This window comes from Chlamydotis macqueenii, chromosome 1 (assembly GCF_036417535.1).
Source record: "Chlamydotis macqueenii isolate bChlMac1 chromosome 1, bChlMac1.mat, whole genome shotgun sequence".
Lineage (NCBI taxonomy): Eukaryota > Metazoa > Chordata > Aves > Otidiformes > Otididae > Chlamydotis > Chlamydotis macqueenii.
Window position 1 is genome coordinate 109218198 of NC_141556.1, and position 19319 is coordinate 109237516.

Below are 19319 nucleotides of genomic sequence, written 5' to 3' on the forward strand. Positions count from 1 at the left end.
AACTAGGACTACAATAAGAAAGATCAGAGTTACTGCATTCATCAGTTTCTTGGTGAATTTTGTGACTTTATTTTTGATGCTTAGAGTTTAATTTCTCACTGAAGTAAAGCAGCTCATTGTAATGACGCACAAACAAGAAGACCAAAACAATAGAAACCCTAATGCACCGACGGCCACCGCTACTCCATTGTAGCTTCCATAGGCACTCTATTCTTCCCAGCCCACTTGATATCCTGCAGGTTGTGGCAGTACAATTCACAGGAAAAGCTTAGACATTGAGCTTGCACGCTTCTTGACTCCATTTTAAACCCTTTGTTCACACCGGGGTGGCATTTTTTCACACCACATGTGGCAGCTTTGACTCCTATCCAGCTTGTCGTATAGAATCAAAGTCTGTGGTTTCTTACATTCCTAGCGTTGTCTCCTGAGCTGCTGTATTCTTTGTAGCTCCTGAAACATTACAAATCTTAATTTCATTCACAGTTTTTTAAAGCTTTATAGGGTATGGGACGAGGCAAATACACCTGCACGCTAAGATTGGTTAAAATCAAAGCTGTTTGCAGGGGAGGGAGCTCTTTTTTTCTTCCTTCTTTTTTTTAAAAAACCTCAATGCTGGCTATTAAAAATGATGTAGTGAACTTGATATATATTTGGTCAGCTTGAGGTATATTTTGTAGGAAAGAATTAAAATAAAGCATAATACTAGTATTTTAGATTTGTAAAAGATATGAGTGCTCATAGTTTGATTCAGTATTAAAATATTGTTTGTTTGTCTTAGCAGACATGTACTTCTTTTGTTGCATGCGGGCATGATCTGAGATGCTCTCTTTTCCCTACTTGTCCAAAGACAAGCTTCCTCCGCAATTTTGCTGAGAGTTTTATGTGCCATAAGGTCAATAATAAATTCTACTTCAAACTAATTTTAAATAAAGAACAAAAACAGTCTACCAATATAAATAACCCTAAAATATACATTGTTTGAAAGTTTATTAGTATAAGATACACTGCTGAAATTTGTGTCATTCAGTGTAGCTAAAATGCCACTTGACTCCTTAAACAAATGCTTAAGTATATATTTCTTACTAAGAAACTTTAGGATGGATGGCAAGTACACTGTGACATGGCAACAATAACATTTGGATAAAAATTGTCACAGGAATTAAAGCAACTTGTATTTTACACTTTTGGTTATATTTTTAAATGATCAATGAAAAGTAAGTGGTTGCATGATTTGAAAGAAACATTCTCAGTTCTATATATATTTATAAATCTTTATGTTCACTGTTACTGCTTCACTCAGCTGAAGATAATAGAATAATTTCTCCTTAGCACATATGCTAGCCTGTACATTGACACGACACCCTAATAAATATTTTGACTCGAGAGCTGTTGTTTGTTGCTGTTTGTCAGGTGGTTAGAACGGTCTTTTGGCTGCTGCTCCCTTTGCGAACTAAAATATTAAAATGTATACTTCCAGTCTAGCAGTTTTCTTGTTGTATTTTGATACGTTTTCTGACTGTTCATTCTTTCTTTAATAATATAGTACTGAGGTATGCTTAATGCATACTGCTTATTCACCAAAATCTAACTAATTATTTATGGTGTTTATGGAATACTTATATCGGTTTTATGCTTGCTTCTAAGAATGGCATGAAATCATATAATGTAAGAGAACAGTTCAGTAACACAGCCTATATAAAGACAAAATTTTGGTGTTCATTGTTGGTTTAGAAAATATAATTACTAACAATTTCACATGCATATTTTAATGTTGTTTCCTTGCCATTTATTTATGTAAGATTTAGTTTTAAGTTGTGGAATCATCTTGGCTGGTCTGATATATAGCAGCAGTTGAATAACAGAAAGTCTGTTGCAATTAATCTTTATTTTATATTTCAGTCCAAAATCGGAAAGGTATGGAGTAACTCGTAGTAATAATTTATTTTCAATTAGCTGCACAGTTTTATTAGCTCTGACTGCTAAGCAGTTTTTGTGTAATTAAAAAGTACAAACATTTAACTCATGGTTGTTTGGTTTTTTTTTTGTCTCTGATTGTCAAAAAAGATGAACACTTGAAAAACACATTTAGAATCTGTATCTAAAAATGCTTTTATTTTGCATACTAAATTATACAAAATGTATCAAAACGTTCTTTGAAAAGATCAATGATTACTTTATTAACACTTGCATTAAAATGGATTTTTTAAAAGTTATCTTTTGCTTAATTAATCTACATTATCATTTCTATAGACAAATACGATACTGTTTGCTCCTTTTGTCAATTACCTTAGCAGTTTCTGCAGTTTAACTAGCCTCACATGTCCAGACGTTCTGAATGCAATTTTAGATCATAAAAAAAATAGCTGTTATATGAAAACCGAAACAGTAAAAAAGATAAATCCTTTCAGAATGTAATACAGTGATTTATGCTAAGCAAATCTTTTCCAAAGCACACTGTGAGGAAACAAACATATAAAACACACATACGAGCTTACCTATTTACTGTTTAAATATTAAAACAGTGACTCTGAAAAGCAATGTACACATCTTTAGCAGAAAGTTATTTTACTGTCACAGTTATCTACATCTAAACTTGATATCACACAGCATTTTTAGAAGACTCAAGTATGAATTTCTCTGAAGCAATACAAGTTCAGTAAGTGGATCAAAATTAGTTTACCTACTTTCACAGCGCATATTTACTGAAGAAATGGCATGATCTTATTTCATTTAAGTGCCATGAAGCAGAAATATAGAATAATAATTTATCAATATCCGTTCCAGAAAATCCCAACTTTTATTTCTCGACATTTCTTACTTTTCCCCATGTTTCTTCAGACCCTCTTCAGGTTAACGTTTCTTCTACTTCCAGAAAAGAGGGGGGAGGAAAAAACCCCAACAACAAAACCCCCCAAAACAATCAGCAAAAGCATAATTGGCTTACATTGCCTTTCAGCTTGTGACCTGTCCTCATATTATTAAATCAGATCATACATACTCCCCTAAAATTCAGCTTGGAGTAATCCTCTGCTACTTAAGGCTGGATGAAAAGAGTACTCATTGTGAATTATGTTTCATCTGTCACAATAACCTTCTTTATTCTTTAGTGCACCTCCCCTTTGCCTGCGGCAATTAGAGAAAATAGGTATGCCTTGAAGTATGAGATAGTGTTATCTCAAAAATATATATACTGATGTCATATACAGACAACGCTGGGTAAGCAACACCCTGAAGAATATATAAGCCCTTTTTGATGCGATCCGAATTTTATTAGAACAGAGTAGAGGCAGGCATATTTTACAATGAGTAGGTGCTGATGGCTGTCACTAGGTTATTGTTTTTTTGACAGGCAGTGGTCAGAGAGTTTGCCATTCTGTTAAAAGAAGAGTAAAAACTTGCTTACCGACTGGTTTCAAGAATGTATCATTTTCCACGCTAGCTACAATTCTGCCTTTTCTGTTTGAAGGTGTTAGAGCATCTTTTTCTTCACTGCCTCCTGAAATTCCTAGAATTCTGTTGAACTCTTTGACTGAACACTTCAGCTATGTTTTCTCAGTGGCTTAGCATAATTTTCATAATTTCTTGCCACGGTTTGGACATTTAGCTATATGTTTTTTTAAATGAAAGACATCTTAAAAAAATTAAGCTAGCCAGTAAGTATCAAAAATATTTGTGCAATAGTACAGAAGAGTAAAAAGTATTTTAGAGCTCCCATGTTATCAGATGTTAAATTTCCAAATTATTTGCCTTTATATATTGAGGGAAAAAAGGAGTTAGGATTCTTTTAGATTTTCAGCCACCATTGTCAGGTTATTTCATCTATTGCAATATCTGTCTTTCCTTACCACTATCTACTTTATATGAATTTAACAATAACAACAAAAGTGCCGTATTTGCTGGATTTTTTACTTTTTGAATTCACCTTGGAAGCTTCCCAAGTTCGCTTTTTTCCCCACTGTGGTATTTTTAAAGCCTTATGGCAGCAAACCTCCAGTCGGTATCTTGTTTTGAAACCCCTCCGGATTCTGAGCTATTCATACCGATTCCAAATCAGCCTTCCTTGCACTTTAAGAGGGCTGATGTTTAACTGGGAATGACTAAACGAGAAAGCACCTTTAAAAAAAAATAAAAAAATTAAGTGCTAAATCAAGCAGATTAAAACGAAGAGATTCTATTGTGAGACTGGTCTAACATTAGGACACTGTTATTAAAGCATCTGAGAAATTGCTATACTATAAAAAAACAATAATACTCGTGAATAAAGGAAAAGAGTTTGGCCCACTGCACAGGTTTGGGCACAAAAGTGCTTGCTAAGCTATCTATTTCACACATGCAACGACAGAAGGTTCGATATTCATTCGATCGATGACTGAAAAGGCACAATGGCAAAATCGGACGGACTTCTTTTCAAATACAGATCTCCGATGTCCCCCTACAGTCTGCAGTCGCACGGCTGGTGGTGTGGCACAGACGGAGCAAGGGTTACATCAAGGCTGTTCTCTGGACCGTGCAAACAGTCTAGACCAATGACCTGCAGCATCATGCCCTTTGAAGAAGAGGCAAGTTCGGTCACGACGAAGAAAAATCAAGGCGTACCCCTTTTAACAATAGGGAGCAGCTCGTGGCTGCAAAGAGGTAAGCAGGGGTAAGCAAAAAAGGCATCTGCTTCCATGGTTACAGGCCAAGCATGGGAACCTTGCTTTTGAAGAGGGATGGTTCTCAGGCTCCCTCACAGGCTATGTCATGCATTATAAGCAAAGGCAGGTTGAGCTGAAATCCGCAGAGTTATTTCAGAGTAAAATGATACGCGAGCACATGGCTGTTAGCAAAAAAAAAGTCACATGACTGTTTAGAAGCTGGCTTGCACTGTTTCCGAATCGAGCCTTTCGTTTGGGGCATTTTGCTCTTTTTTTATTTTTATTTTTTTTTCCGTTTTCTTCCGCTTTTGCAGCAAACTAAGAAAATTGGGAGAATGTTTATATAAAACAAACATTTGTTTGATACACAAGATTCTGGCTGTTCTCCTTTTCTAAAGTGAAAAAAGGTCAAGGGTCAATGTTTTTTCGTGACAGGGCCACAAATCCTTTTGTTAGCATAGCTTTAGCAAATGCCATTTAAAATAAGATTTTGCTTTTCTTTCTAAGTGCATATTATTATAAGTTTGACAGAGCATAAAAGTAATGAATTTCTCTCTCTCTGCAATAACTTTTTTGTTCCAATATTTTGCCAGTTATTTTCCTTCCTTTTTGGCTCTACCACACTAATTTTTGAGATTTGCACTCCTAGGCAAGACAATTAAAAATGCTTACACAAGTCAACACATAATAGTCAGCTTTCTCAGGGGAGGAAAAAAATACTATCTGCAGGTTATGGATGGTAAAAGTGTGATCAGTGAATATAAGCCAGTGGTATAACCGTTAACCTTTGAGAATCGTTATGTTTGTACTTTGTTTCCTTTTGCTTTGTTATCCTTTTAGCTGCAGCGTATTACATTTCCTCCTGAAAAATTAAAATGTGTAGTGTATTTACTCTGGCATAAGTGTGCCTGTTTTATTAACTATATTTATTAAATCTTTTATATGAAATTTTAACTGTTTGTGGTAGTTTGGAAATTTTGATGGCTTACTATTTTTATTAGAATTTTACTGTTAAAGTATTTGCTTTACAACTAGTAGCTTCTGTTATGTACTTACAATATGTTGTTCTGTTTTTTTTTTTTTTACCAGCTACAGCATTTGTGTTCTTATTATCAGTACCAGATTAATTTTATTCAAAATATTCTTGTTAAAATTGAAGAGGAGGAGGGCAAATGTCTGGTGAACTGTTGAACAGAGTTTGAAGTTTCAGGAACACTAATAATTACTCCGGTCATTTCCATGAGTATTTTTTGCTATTCTTTAATAACTACAGGGTCCTGTGGTACTGGGTAGAAATTGTATTGTTATCCTATAAATGTAATTAATATTTATAAGTGTATCAGGAGGAGCAGTTTCTCAGGGTGTATTCTGAAGTTCTGTTGATCTGTAAGATGTTTTGATTTAAGTTTAGACTCAGGATTGCATATTAAAAATGAAAGTGTATATGTGAACCAACTGTAAGTTGCCTCTAAATAGTGATAGATTTTTTTTTTTTAAGTCTTTGGGCTACCCTGCACATTTATGGGCAAAAATTATCTAAAAAACCAACAGAAAATGCACAGCACAAGATAAACATGCAACATACACAATTAAATATTAATAGCAAAAGTAGGAAGCCCATTATCTTCAAATGGTCATGATCTGGATTCATTGAATTCGTTCTGGATAATTTATATCCTGCATATTAATTCAGTTTTCAGATACTCTTTGACATGATTGCAAATTGTACCTTTTCTCCAGAAGGTCCATTAACTAGTCCCATTAGCTTAAGAGAAAAATCTATTTGCTGGTCTTTTGTGTAGGCTGTTACAGGCAATATGACATTTTGGTATTCCTGCTGAACTGTAGATGCATGTTAATGATGACAAATATGTTAACATACTGACTGCAGTTTAGAAATTCATACACTGTGTGGAAGTGTGCCTTAAGCTTTCTTTAGACTATGAAACTGAGATTCTCTTAATTTTTGCTTGTTACCTTCAACAATAAATTAAAAAAATTAAGTATTCAGTCTTACATGTATGGCATAAACAGTGCAGAAGACAGCGCTGTTGTATTTGGTATCCAAATATTGCTTGAAATTACAATGGCCACAATCACTTATTCTCATGCTAATAACATGTTAAGTTTTAATAAAAAATTAAAAAAAGAAGAGAGGGGAGGAGAGAGAGATTTGCTCCTGGAAGGAAGATTTTTAAAATAAAAGGCCTCCCTCTTGCTCATTTTAATGTAATTGATAAGAAAGTCATCTCTAGATTCACAGCAGTCTGCACAGTGTATCAAGGGGAGGATCTGATCTTAATTATATTCATGATCATGTCTTGAAATAATTAGTCTTCTCTGGTAAGGAGCTGAGGATAGAGCATTGCAATGAAAGAAGTATAAGACCTGATGTTGAAGAGAAAAAGTGCATCTCTATTAGCAATGAAAATACAATTGTGAAGCCATTAAGTTTTATTTCTGTCATTGTCGTAGGGTGAATTTTACTATGTTTTGATGGGTTGCCCTGAAGTACATACACTCCTGGCTCTCATCTGTTGTTGACACTGATGTTCTGAAAAAACATTGGGTTATACTGTGCTGCTGCTTGAGTGACGCATCAGCTTTGCCCCTACATAGTTCAAGCTAAAGTTCAGGCTACCACTTGGAGGCATTTTACCCTGTTAAAGCCAGTGATGGCTATTAGACTGATACTTCTCTCTACTTTTCCTATTTGAGCCATTCGTTTAGATGTAAGAGCAAATAATCTAAATATCTATTCCCCTTCCTGAATACCAGGGCTCTAAAGGCCTCAAGAAGCAACACTATCTTCTAACTTCTATTACGATATAGAAGTCAATTCAGCTTCTCTGTACAAAGGGAGTGCATCACTGGTTCTGATAGGAACCAGGGAGAAGGAGGGCTTTTTTTATAGGGCAGATGCCTCCTGGATGTTGTGAAGTTTTGTGGTTTGCATAGCAAGGATTATTAAATGCAATTTCCTTCATAATCAATGCAATTCATGCCCTTGCCTTCAGAAATAGTTCCTTTGTTTTCACAAGAGAGGTGGACCAAAATTTAACACAGGATACTGTAGACAAGGTTCGCTGTGTCATTAGTTTATTTTAGAAGAATTTTAAACTGAATTGCTCGCTTGAATTAAGGGAGGTACCAATCCTACCATCATGGTTTACCTACCCTTTCTTCCCTCCATTTTTTTTTCCTTGAAGAAATACAAAGAATTATGTAAATCTGTTAAGACAGCTGAACCCATGTGGAACATCTAGTCTGCAAAAACTTCAGCAATTGAGAAAAAGGTTTTCTAACACAGTTATTTATTTCACCAGAAGTCTCTTAATTTGAGCCACCCAGGTAAGCCTCTGAAAAAAAGTGACAGGTCTATCATAGTATATTGAACCAAAAGAAAGCAAATATCCTGAAGAGACCATGATTCGCTTGCTTAGTGAAGATAAGGGTTCTACAGTTTTGTACCATCTTTAAGCAATTTGTACACTGGCACTTTATTATGATATGCAACAATGTTTTAAGTCATAATTCCAGGGACAGGAGTTTATCATGTTGCATAGCCTAATAATCCACTGGATAAAGTAAAAGCAGCAAAACACAGAAGAGAGACCAGGTTTTAGCCTGGTGATACAAGAGGAATTATAGTTATCTGAAAATTGAATTAAAAGATACCTTTTTAATTGAAGGTTTCTACATGTGCTGCCAGCTTTAATTCCCATTAAAAATCCATTGGTTTACTTCTCCAGGATCACCCTTTTCTGCATTTTCTTAATGACAAGAATATTCAAGCTTTACTGTGGACTTGCTAAGAGCAAGAAGCCCATTCAGCAAAGAATTGTCAAAGCTTAAAACTGTATTGTTTGAATTTTGGTAGTATCTGAAAGTCTTTAGGCTTTTCTCCTTAAAACCAAGGTACCTGATAAATGAAGTTAAACCAGTAACAGTTACAGTTATTTGCTTTAGGTACTGCATGTTGATTTGCTTTGTTATAAACTTGGGAATAATTAACTGCATCAGCTTCAATTTAAGAGACAAAACAAATTAAATCTCTCTGGCTCTGGAATATTCTTCTTGGTCTATAATCACTACCACCAAAAGCCTTAGAAAGTCTACTTAAGTTCTTACTCTTATTCTAGTCTCTTTCCAGATGCTTTGAAAAGTCTCTCTCCATCTTTCTTATAAGCCCTCTTTAAGTACTGGAAGGCTGCAATAAGGTCTCTCTGGAGCCTCCTTCTCTTCTCCAGGCTGAACAGCCCCAACTCTCTCAGTCTTTCTTCATAGGAGAAGTGTTGCAGCACTCTGATAATTTTTGTGGCCCTCCTCTGGACTCTCTCCAAAAGGTCCATGTCTTTCTTATGCTGGGGGCTCCAGAGCTGGACACAGTATTCCAAGTGGGATCTCATGAAAGTGGAATAGAGGGGAAGAGCCACATCCTGTGACCTGCTGGTGACACTTCTTTTTATGCAGCCCAGGGTATGATTGGCTTTCTGGGCTTCAAGAAGATGCATTGCCCTAATGTAGAAAAAAAGTTTCTCTCAAAAATGGTTGCTTTTGCCTTTCTAATATTTTCAGAAGACCATCACAGAGATCCTTCTTAGGCAAAACATGCCTTCTCCTCACCATTACCTCTCCTTGTATGCTACATAATGACTATGGAAAATCAAACAGGACATATGAGGGACCAGAGCGTGTCTAAGCTACAGTTGGTTTTTGTTTTAAAATATTGTGCTGTCTGGGGTGTTACTACATTTTTTTTCTTATTTGGTTTCTTCCAAAGAAAGCCTCATGAGAAAGGGAGTTCTCAGGATAAATATTGGCTATTTTATATACAGATATGCCTTTGGTAGAATTATTACATCCTGTTTCAGAAACAGAGGTGGAAATTTCCCTTGTGTTTGTATCTATTGAAGAGCTTTGGAAATTTTACATTACTGACAAGAAAGACTTCTAAAGAAAACTTCTAATACTTGTACACTCATGAGTAAAGAACCTTGCAAACTAGGGCAAGTGTGCAAAGTTTGCACGTAGCAGTATGTGAAAGATTTGTAGCAGAATGCAAAATGAGAACAATCATTTCAAAAAAGAGAAACTTTGAAAAGGTCAGCATATATGCTTAACAAATGCCACCGTCAAGGACATGTTTATGAGAGCTCTGGCCTAAGAAAATAGAATTTTCGCAGAGAATGGAAAATCTGATTATTTTTGGTTTATAAGGGTCATGATGGCTGATAGTTTGACATTAAAAAAAAAATCTGAAATTACATCCTGAACAAAATCTTTCATATTTCTGTGAAATGACATACCTTTGATCCTGCTGTAACTGGTATTTTGGGTCTGAATGCATGTTGTGTGAGAACCCTAACAGTATTTCTTCACTCATTAGTTCTTACTAGGTGATCTCACGTTTAGGCCACAGTGTTGAACAATTTTAAGCAAATATGCTTTTCTCACAATTTTATTTTAGTTTCCTCAAGGTGATACTGAAATCTATCTGTCTTTTGTTTATGGAACAAGGTGATTCAAGAAATGCTCTTCTGGGCCAGACTAATAAGCCATGACTAAAGGTCTGTGTATCCTGCTACGTACTCTATGACAGTGGCAACACAGCATGCAATCTAGGGAGAGCACACAGGCTCTGTGTGTGGTTCATTTCCCTTGTAGTTCCTCGGCATCCATTGTTTTTGGATTTCTGATGTTATAGGGGACATCCCAACCTGTACCCTAAAGCATCTGTTCATGTACTGCCTGTCCATAAGTTTGTCCTGGAATTGTCAGGAAGTTAATCCTTTTGGTATTGTGGTTTGGGGAATTAAGTTGTTAGGTGTTTGTACTTCGAGAGTTTCCTGAGTTTCGGTTTCTGAGCACCAAGTAGAATGAAAAGTATTCATAATGACTTCTGCTATGGTAAATAACTCAATTTTGAATTGTTCATGTTTGTGTGTTCAGTAATCTTCCAAATACTCAGTAATTTGTATTTAGCTTTGGATTGACAGTGGCTTGGATGAAAACTTTCCCGAATTATCCCTTGTCATAAGGAATTTTGTCCAAACGCTTTGTCACATGAAAGATTGTTCAAATGCTCCTATGTAAACAGGATTGGTGAGATGTGAAGAAAACCTTCATGAGTATATATTGGCCAAACCCAAAACTCTCAAGATACTCAGTCCAGCCTGTTACTTGCTGCAAAACCTCTGGATAAACTTATTTATCTGTACTAGCACTTCTCTCACAAAGCAAAGAAACACTGTATAGTGGTAACACTTTTTCCTTTGTATAGCTCATATTTGAAGGATTTAAGATACATTCTTAAGATTCAGCAGTAGTAAATTTTTAAATATTAATCCACTGTGAGACCATACAGTATGGTAACTACATTGATTTGTCTGTGGAGGTGAGTGAGAGTATCAACTTCCTTCTGATTTTAATTTGTTTTTGTGAAGCAAAAACTCTGTAGTTTTTTCATTGGAGAAGAATATGATAGAAATACATATTTGTGCTTGTTTGTTTGATTTAAATGTTCATCTTTTACTACTCAAATGTTTCAAGCTTCTTGCTTAAAAGATATAGTTAAGGAACTTTGATAGATACAGATTGCCAAAAAGCATCCTACCTACTTCCCCAAGCCTACATGCTTTTGTTTATGATTGATCAAAATTAAGCATCTTGTTTTCACTTCTGAATGTTATGACAATCTGATTTCCTAAAATACCTGTTGCTCTTTCTCATCTTCTAGTGTAGAATATCAATTGTCAAACTGTAATCCTGTCAAATCACTACAGAAGCACTTTATTTTTGAGGGGAAATTGTACTACCTGTAGTTACTGTGGGTTTTAAAGTTGTACTAGAAGAGTCATTTTCAATATGTAGTTCAAAAGTACTGTCAGTTTGGAATTTGGGAATAATCCAGAGAAAACATCACAACTTCTTCCTCCCAGAGACTGGGAGGAATAGAAACAGAATGGAAGTCTGAAAACATAAAGTTCTGTCTGTGGTTATGGTTACTTCTACTACTATCTGGTATCTTGTGATTTTTAAAAAGGAAATGAAGTAGGTAATTGTATTAATAAAACACAAAATAAGCTCTTCAGTTGATCCAGTATAGATCTCTCCAGCTGAGGTATTTGTTTAGACATGGTCAGTGAAGAGTATTTCTAGGACACAACAGATTTTATCCAGTCAGAATCTCTAAAAATAGATCAGACGAATCATGCTGTAAAGTGTCTCTGATTATACAAGTGGCCTGCGGTGACTAGCTCAGAGGTGCTGCTTAAAACTAGGTAAGATGAATTTCATCCAAAATGACTGACATGCCAACGTGCTATATCCATAAAGCAGCTTTATGCCATTTTAAAATGTATCAAGTTAGACCTTTCAGGTAGTGAAATAAAATTATTAATGCCTTCATGTGAGGCACTGCAACAACCCCTCCAGGACTACTACCTAGCATTCAGAGTACCCAGCTGTAGGAACCATAAACTTTGTTGTAGCAAACAGAAAAAGGCTAGGAAAATGAATACTGGGAAGGGAGACATTATTGTGAGGATAATAAAAGCTTTATTTCTCTTCAGTAAAATAAAGGCTGAGAGAAAAGATATGCTGTGGAGAGAGGAGAATTGCAAGCAAAGGAGAACAATCATTTAATCTGAAGAACAGAGCTGGGACAGAAATAACCGGCAGAAAATTAGGCTAAAAGTTAGATTTCTAGCCATCAAAGCAACAGCATTCTGGAGAAGCCTCCCAATAAGGTGGTCAGGTTTTGTCTTTCCACATACATCTACCTGATTGCAAGGTTGAAAATGATAAATTTATGAAAGGGAATGTGAAACACGGTTGCCTCTGATAGCACAAGCCTAGACTCGATATGCCACCACTTTGATCCTAGAAGGGGATGTGTATGCATGACTGCACTTATTGAAGTGACAGTAATTATGCTGTAGATATGCCTATACTATCAATGTGAATATGTTGTGGTGCTTCTTTAAACTTGTAATTAATACTAATTGAGCTCTCAGAAACCAAAGTGTTCCTCGTTTAAAAATCCTGCGCATTGGCTGAATGTAACAACAGTTTACTAACTCATTTCACATCTTGAAAAACTCCATGTTAATGAAGGGAAGGCCCTATATGAGATCTGTTGATAACAAACAGCTCACAGAATTTCTTATTGCATAAACTTAAAAATCTTTTGCTGGAGTGGTGCTTCTGCTATATGTGTTTTCCCTTGATATTATATTTATTGTACTAGAAATGTGATTATAGATTAATATTTGTCCTTAGAAATTCTGCTAAACACAATTTTGTGTTTGCTGTGAAGATGTTAGTACAAATAAGAAAAAATACAGGGTTTGTGCATAAATTCAAGCTATGCATTTTCTAACAATCTACATAAAGAAGAAAAGAATTTTAAAGTGCTAAAATTCAGTCTAAAAAATTGAGTTGGCTGCCACTTTATAAAAGTAATGAAAGTAATAAAATCATGATTTTATTTGCATACATAGCTCAGCACACAATTGAGTGTGCCCCCAGTTTGTAATGTGACAGAAGGCTGTGGGGCTGGCAAGACAGAAGATGATAGGGGGGTAAAATAATTTGCCCTCTTTGAGGCCTGCTCCCAAGCCTGTGTCTGTTGCAGCCCTTGGAAGAGCAGAGTCTGAGGGCAAGCCCCGTGCTGGTCCACTGCTTGGTCGGGTCGAGTCGTACGAGTGAGGAGTCAGGCACTCTGCCTTGTGGTACTGGCTTATTTTGTTGCTTAAGCTGCTGGTATATGACAATTCCTGTAAATTGGTTAACTTGCTGAAGTTCATCAAGCCTTGAAAAAAAAGGTTCCACTTTTTTTTTTGTCTCTATATTTTGTAATTATGTGATACAACATTACGTGTTTCTTTGAAATGAAGTTAATTTTAAAATGACCAGATGAAACTCAGAGACTCGGCTAGTTTATTGTGCGAGTCCTATATCCTTGTTTTGATGAGCTGTGTCTCTTCCAGGTGTACAGCTGCCTTTCTGCTTCGCAGTGGGAGCGTGCTTGCCACTTCACAAGCCGCAGGTAAGCCTTGAGACCGGTTACCCAAAGTTTCAGTTGCCAAGCCAGCAGCAACCAACCTCTGGCGCATGGTACTGTGGCCAGTGCTGCTGCTCTCCATCCCACGGCTACTTTCCCAGAACAGAATTAGGAGATCCCTCTGTGTTTGAAACAGCTCCCAGCAACTGCAGTCATGGCGCTTATCCTCACAGCACAGGGATGCTGGGCTGTGGGGCCGGCTACAGCCAGCAGCTGGGGGCAGCCCCGCAGCCAGCACTGGGCCAGGCTGGGCGGGTGTCCCTCAGGCCGAGGCCTAGACACTGGGCCCCACAACAAGGCCATTTTTCTGCTGTTTACTCCCTTGTATTTTGTCTTTGAAGCAGGAAAGGATTCATTTTTTATTTAATCCACTATTTATCTTCATTGTATGAATGATTAATTCCTGAAACAAGGAAGTCAAAAGTTGTGCCTTTTACCTGTTTTAATTTTGCCTGGCTTCATCTTTGAGCCATTGTTTTCTGCTGGCACTTATAGATGGTAGTTATTTTCCTGTAATCACTGATACATTCAAGTCAGCTAAAATAGATATGATATTTCTTAAGACTTTCACTGTAGCATATATTCTCCAGTATTCAGGTTTTGTTGTTCTTCCTTCACCTCTATTTGTTTTTCCCATATTCTTTTCAAAATATACAGGAATTTCTAACCATTACTGTAGGATTACTACTGATATTTCAGCTGGAGAAAAAAGCAGTTGTCCGTAACACCTACTTTACTAGCCCTTTGTACATTGCAGGGTGGTGCTGAATTTTTCATGTTGGGACCTTATGTTGAATGCTGGATCCCTGTGCTTTCTCTGCCCACTTCAACAATGACTCGTTCAGTTTGTCTTTCTGATCTAAGAATGAGTTTTGAGTGTGGTTCTTTGCATGGATTTGCATTCTCCGCTTAAAACTATTTTATCTAGGTTCATAGGTCCCTTGTTACCTTTACTTCTCCTCTTCCTTCAGATGTTAGCAATAAACTTCCTTTTATGGTAGATTCCTCTCATACTTCCAGCTGATGTGAATGTACAATCTTAGAGGAGTATCAAGCCATAATGAAAAGTTTATGAAAAGATCTTTTGAATTATACTGTGTCTAGAGATTGTATTCAGTTCAAATGGCATTGGTTTGGGATCTCAGGCATCTAGTACGCATCCACGTAAATTGAACTTACATTTTCAGTTAATGTAGAGGATCTGGTTACAAAAAGTGAAATATTCAAGAACAGTAGCCATAAGTGTTAAGGACATGTATGCCTGGCTGTTTAATGTTGAATTAGTAGAAAGTAGTCATATTGCTGTATTCTTAAAAAGCAGTAATTCACAAGCACGTTTCAAATAGATCAGGTAATAGCGGTCTAGCTTTTCTATGAAATCAACATTGAGCAATGGCAAGCTAGGCTTGATAGCAAGAGTGTTTGGCTTGATGGCAATACTGTTTGGCTTTCCTTCACTTTCCTCCTTGCTCTTCCTAAAGGCTTCATAATTTCTTTCGCTCCTGCTTACATTTAATCTTTTTTTTTTCCGTGAATCTTCTGTTAGGTCTTGGTTCCTTTCTTTCATTTGTTATGTGTCTTAAGATCAGTTTCTTTTTCACTGTCCTTTTTTTTTTCTCTCAAACTTCTGCTTATCCATAAAATTCAGGTAATTTTTTTTTGCTTTATTTTTGTAGTCTTTTCTTTCCATCACTGTACTTATTTGTTTTGTATATCTGGAGAAAATTTTGCTCTACTTTGTCTTTCTACCTAAAATCTAAAAATCATGAAACAAAAAAGGATCGAATCCATGCTTGTAGGATAGTGGAAGCCAGCTGTCCAAACAGACTGGGTATTTGGTGATAAATTTATTGAAACATGAGTGTGTTTTATTAATAAGAATGTGCATTTTTGATATTTTCTTTGCAGTCGGCATGACGTGAATATAAACTCACTTAATCAACCTGAATATTAATATTAGTAGAATAGGAGTGAAGTCCTCTTTTTATAATATACGACATTTTCTTCTGGAAAATTTATTTCAAAAATAAGGAGAAGTTAAAGAAATAAATATGAGTAATAATCTTTTGGCTGGAATCTATGGATAAGTCTCTCCTAAAACTGAATATCCTACAGAGCAGTCTCTATCCATCAAATTACATTATTTTTACAGTGCCTGGACTATGCTGACAAAAACTCTCCTATTCTTACCAGTAGAAGCAATTGTTAGTTCCCACATTAAAGATAATTTAGCCTATATGTAATATAGCATGTGCTGCCTGCAATATTTTTGCTGTAGATGATACTTTGAATTTTTCATACGTCAAGAAGCCTGCATACTGTATATTTTTGTCAAAAAACTATGCACCAGATGTTTTCCATTCCCCCCCCCACCCCCCTCTTCTGTGGAGTCCTTTAGCCATTTTAATTATTAGCATATATAGTAAAACTTTAAATTTATTACACAATTGAAAGTTATCCTGTCATTTCTGTTTGGGAATTATTCTTGGAAAAAGACCATGACCGGAAATAACACCCATGTTTCTCAAATTTGACAAAATTACAGTATACTGAAAAAATAACAATATGGGATGATACATGTTTAAAAAAAAAAACATTGTAGGATACACTGATCAAAGTTGAGCTTAGCTGTTAGTAGTAAACTTTATCCTCCAATTTGTCATTAAATGGAAGGAAACTGGGATAGCTCTACATGTGGAAAAAAACCAGCATTTCCCTCTTACAGAAAAGCCCAAATATAAAGAATGCCATTGTTTGCTGCACATGTGGCACCCAGTCTGGTTTATATTAAGTTGAAGGTACTGCCATCTGGTGGGGAAAACAATATTCTGTCACTTCCAATTCTGTCACATTGGAAGCAATTCTTTTAGGGTTACTTTCTCTGTATGCGAAATTTGTGTGTGCCTGCGTATGTGTGCATATAGATATACACACACCTATATAGAGATAGATATAAATCCATCTATACATAATATTAGCATTTGGGGTTTATTTTAAAAGAATTTGAAAATATTCAGTGATACAGAATGGCCTGCTGAGTGAGAGGGGTATGAAAATGTGTGAAAGAAAATAAGGAAAATGTAACAGGTAGAGCAGATAGACATGCAAAATGTATGCTGTGATACTTCCAGCACACTCACACTTCTGGCCTAGATTAACATAGACAATAATGTACAAAACTTGTCCCCAGAAGATTCCTTTGTACTTTGCACAGCTGGAGATTTTACATTTTGTGTGCTGTTTTGTGTAGCACTTCCTGTATTAGAGATGACCACTAATTATTGCTGCAGAAACATCTGGACTAGCTCTGCTCTTTGGTGCAGCAAGTTTGCTCCTCCTTGAGTCTTGACATACACTTCTGTCAACTATTGTCTGATTCTTGAAGGATCAGCCCAATAGGGATGGATTTGTACAAGTAGTGCATCAGGGGAGTCTGTGGGGCATCTTACACATATAAAATTAATTAGGTTATTTTCTCAAGGACCTAAGACTCTTATGTTAGATGAAACAGTGCAGTGAATGATAGGCAAAGTGGTAACAGGAGAAGAGATATTCAGTTATGGGAGACAGTGTCAGATACCTATATTTTAGTAATGAATTGCTTGGTAACCATATGAGAATAATAACTAGTATGCAGAGCTTATTCTTATTTCATTCTTATAGTGTCTGAAGACACCAAAGAAAATTAGATCTGCTTTATGTACAGATATTAAATGGGCTTTGTCCTTGTCGCATGCTGTGTTTTCTTCTGGTAGAGAACAGTAGAAGTGGTCCTTTGCTCTTAATCTGCAGAATAAATTGCCATTTTCTCTACTAAGAAGCCATGTCTTACTAGGTTTGAATCAAAAGTGTATCTGTAACTGGCATCTCCTCATGCTAAGAGTCAAAGAAAAGTTAGTAGGATCTAAGAGTCTCAACAGTAGTGTGATCAAATTCCCAGGACTGCTGTGTTGTCCGAAGCCCTCTGGCTGCATGCTTAGCCTCAGATGGCAGCCTAGCTTTTATCGGTGTGCAATTGCTGAAGTTGGCTGAGGTAAGGCTAGAGGAGGCATACATGGCTTCAGTGTTGCTCAGGCTTGACTGTCACTAGGCCTTCAGTGGCATATGGTTAATGACGAAGAGTAGGCAAGGGACTTGTGTGGAGTTGAGGTGCCTGGACTCTGAGTCCTGCTAATTTCAAGTCACTGAGGAAGCTTACTTCAGGTCCTTGTGAACATCATACCTTATGCTGAGCTGGACGAGCAGAAGTCAGTGGCAGAGTAACATTAGATTCCTCTTTAAAGGGATAACTAAATGCTGTCAACCTGTACTTTCTTACTAGAGGTATATTATTCTGATGACGTTCTCTTCATTGTCTTTTTTTTTCAGAGAGGGGGAACATTTTTCTTATGTGGAAATCTTGTTTGGTGGGCTTTCTAATACTGTAGTCTACAGCAACATTTTATTTCTTTGGCTGCTTACTGGCCTCAACAGGGATATCGCAAAGAGGCCTGATGAATGCTGGTCTGATTGCATGTTACATTCTTGTAGACCAGGCAGCTTGAATTGCAGGAGCTCACTTGGTTGGTAAGATTTGGGGTTCTACTTCCTATATAGGTGGAATTTCCATTCCTGTGCTATACAGAGCAGCTTATGAGATGCTTGGTTTATACATTTACAAAGTGCTTGGTCAAGTCTGGTTTCTGTGGAAGCCATATTCTTCTTGCTGTCATAGTTGTGAAAAATCTGTTTTCAAAACAACAGGTGAAGGGGCCCTACAATTTTGTGAATTCTGTCATCCTTGTATCTAATTAAGCAAAAAAACCTAATGGCACTGACTTTCTGTACATCTCTTAGATGTTACTGAATGGGTTAAGTGTGGTTGCAGAAAAAGGTATTTCTCATCTCTCATCATTCCTGTTTATTTTGTTTAAAATTCTTTTTCACTTGGTTGGTTTTTGCTGCCTGTTATAGTTTTTTGTTTGTATTTTGTCTTTTTCCTTTTTCTGAACTCTCCAGGAGTCGGAATCCTGCCCAGATAACATCTTTCAAAAGGAAAACCATTGACCTTGTAATCCCGTCATTCTGCTTTTAAAACTACATTGCACATGCAGGTGTCTGATTTCTTCATAGGTTTTAGAGGAAGTACTTTTTCATGACTTTGCAATGTAATTGCCTAATTGTTTTTCAAGGAGACAGACACTTTTCTCACAGTAAGACTCTTACTGGAAAGGTCTTAACAGTAAGAGAGTGCTGGGTGCTACATGACCACATATTAAGGAAGTGATTCAAACTCAAGCCCACAGCTTGAACCATGTCATGCAAAGAGTTCTCTCTGACTCCATCTCGTTTGCACAAGACAGAAAAGTGGAACAACCTTCAGAAGGGAAATAATCCCTGGTTCCCTCTTCCAGCCTTCAAATCTCAATATAAAGTTTACTTTGTGCTGTATGACAGAAGTACCTGAGTCGATCAGCTCTTGATTACAAAACTGACTACTTTTTCTTTTCACTACTGCTGATAAAAAGACAAGCAGTTCTTTGAAATCCTGGTGGCACTGAGATGCAAGCTTTCTGGAATATCTTTTCTTTCTGCCTGTCTGTGTGTGTCTTGTCTTTTTTTTTTCCTTCTCTTTC

At 36.5% G+C, this 19319-nt stretch overlaps 1 protein-coding gene across 3 annotated transcripts in view; it reads left to right on the forward strand.

Moving 5' to 3' along the window:
• The window catches only part of LOC147602243 (uncharacterized), a 235535-nt gene that overhangs the window by 147541 nt on the left and 68675 nt on the right, over positions 1–19319 (forward strand). For 2 of the 3 annotated variants that reach the window (XR_015260746.1, XR_015260745.1), the window contains exon 3: positions 13631–13689. Coding sequence is in view for 1 of the 3 variants with exons in the window: in XM_086764023.1 (XP_086620149.1) it covers positions 4383–4635; positions 13631–13689 (312 nt within the window). In the remaining 2 variants the exon portion in view is untranslated. Of the gene's footprint in view, positions 1–4382; positions 4636–13630; positions 13690–19319 lie in introns of those variants that run through there. The other variant, XM_086764023.1, reaches the window with a different exon arrangement.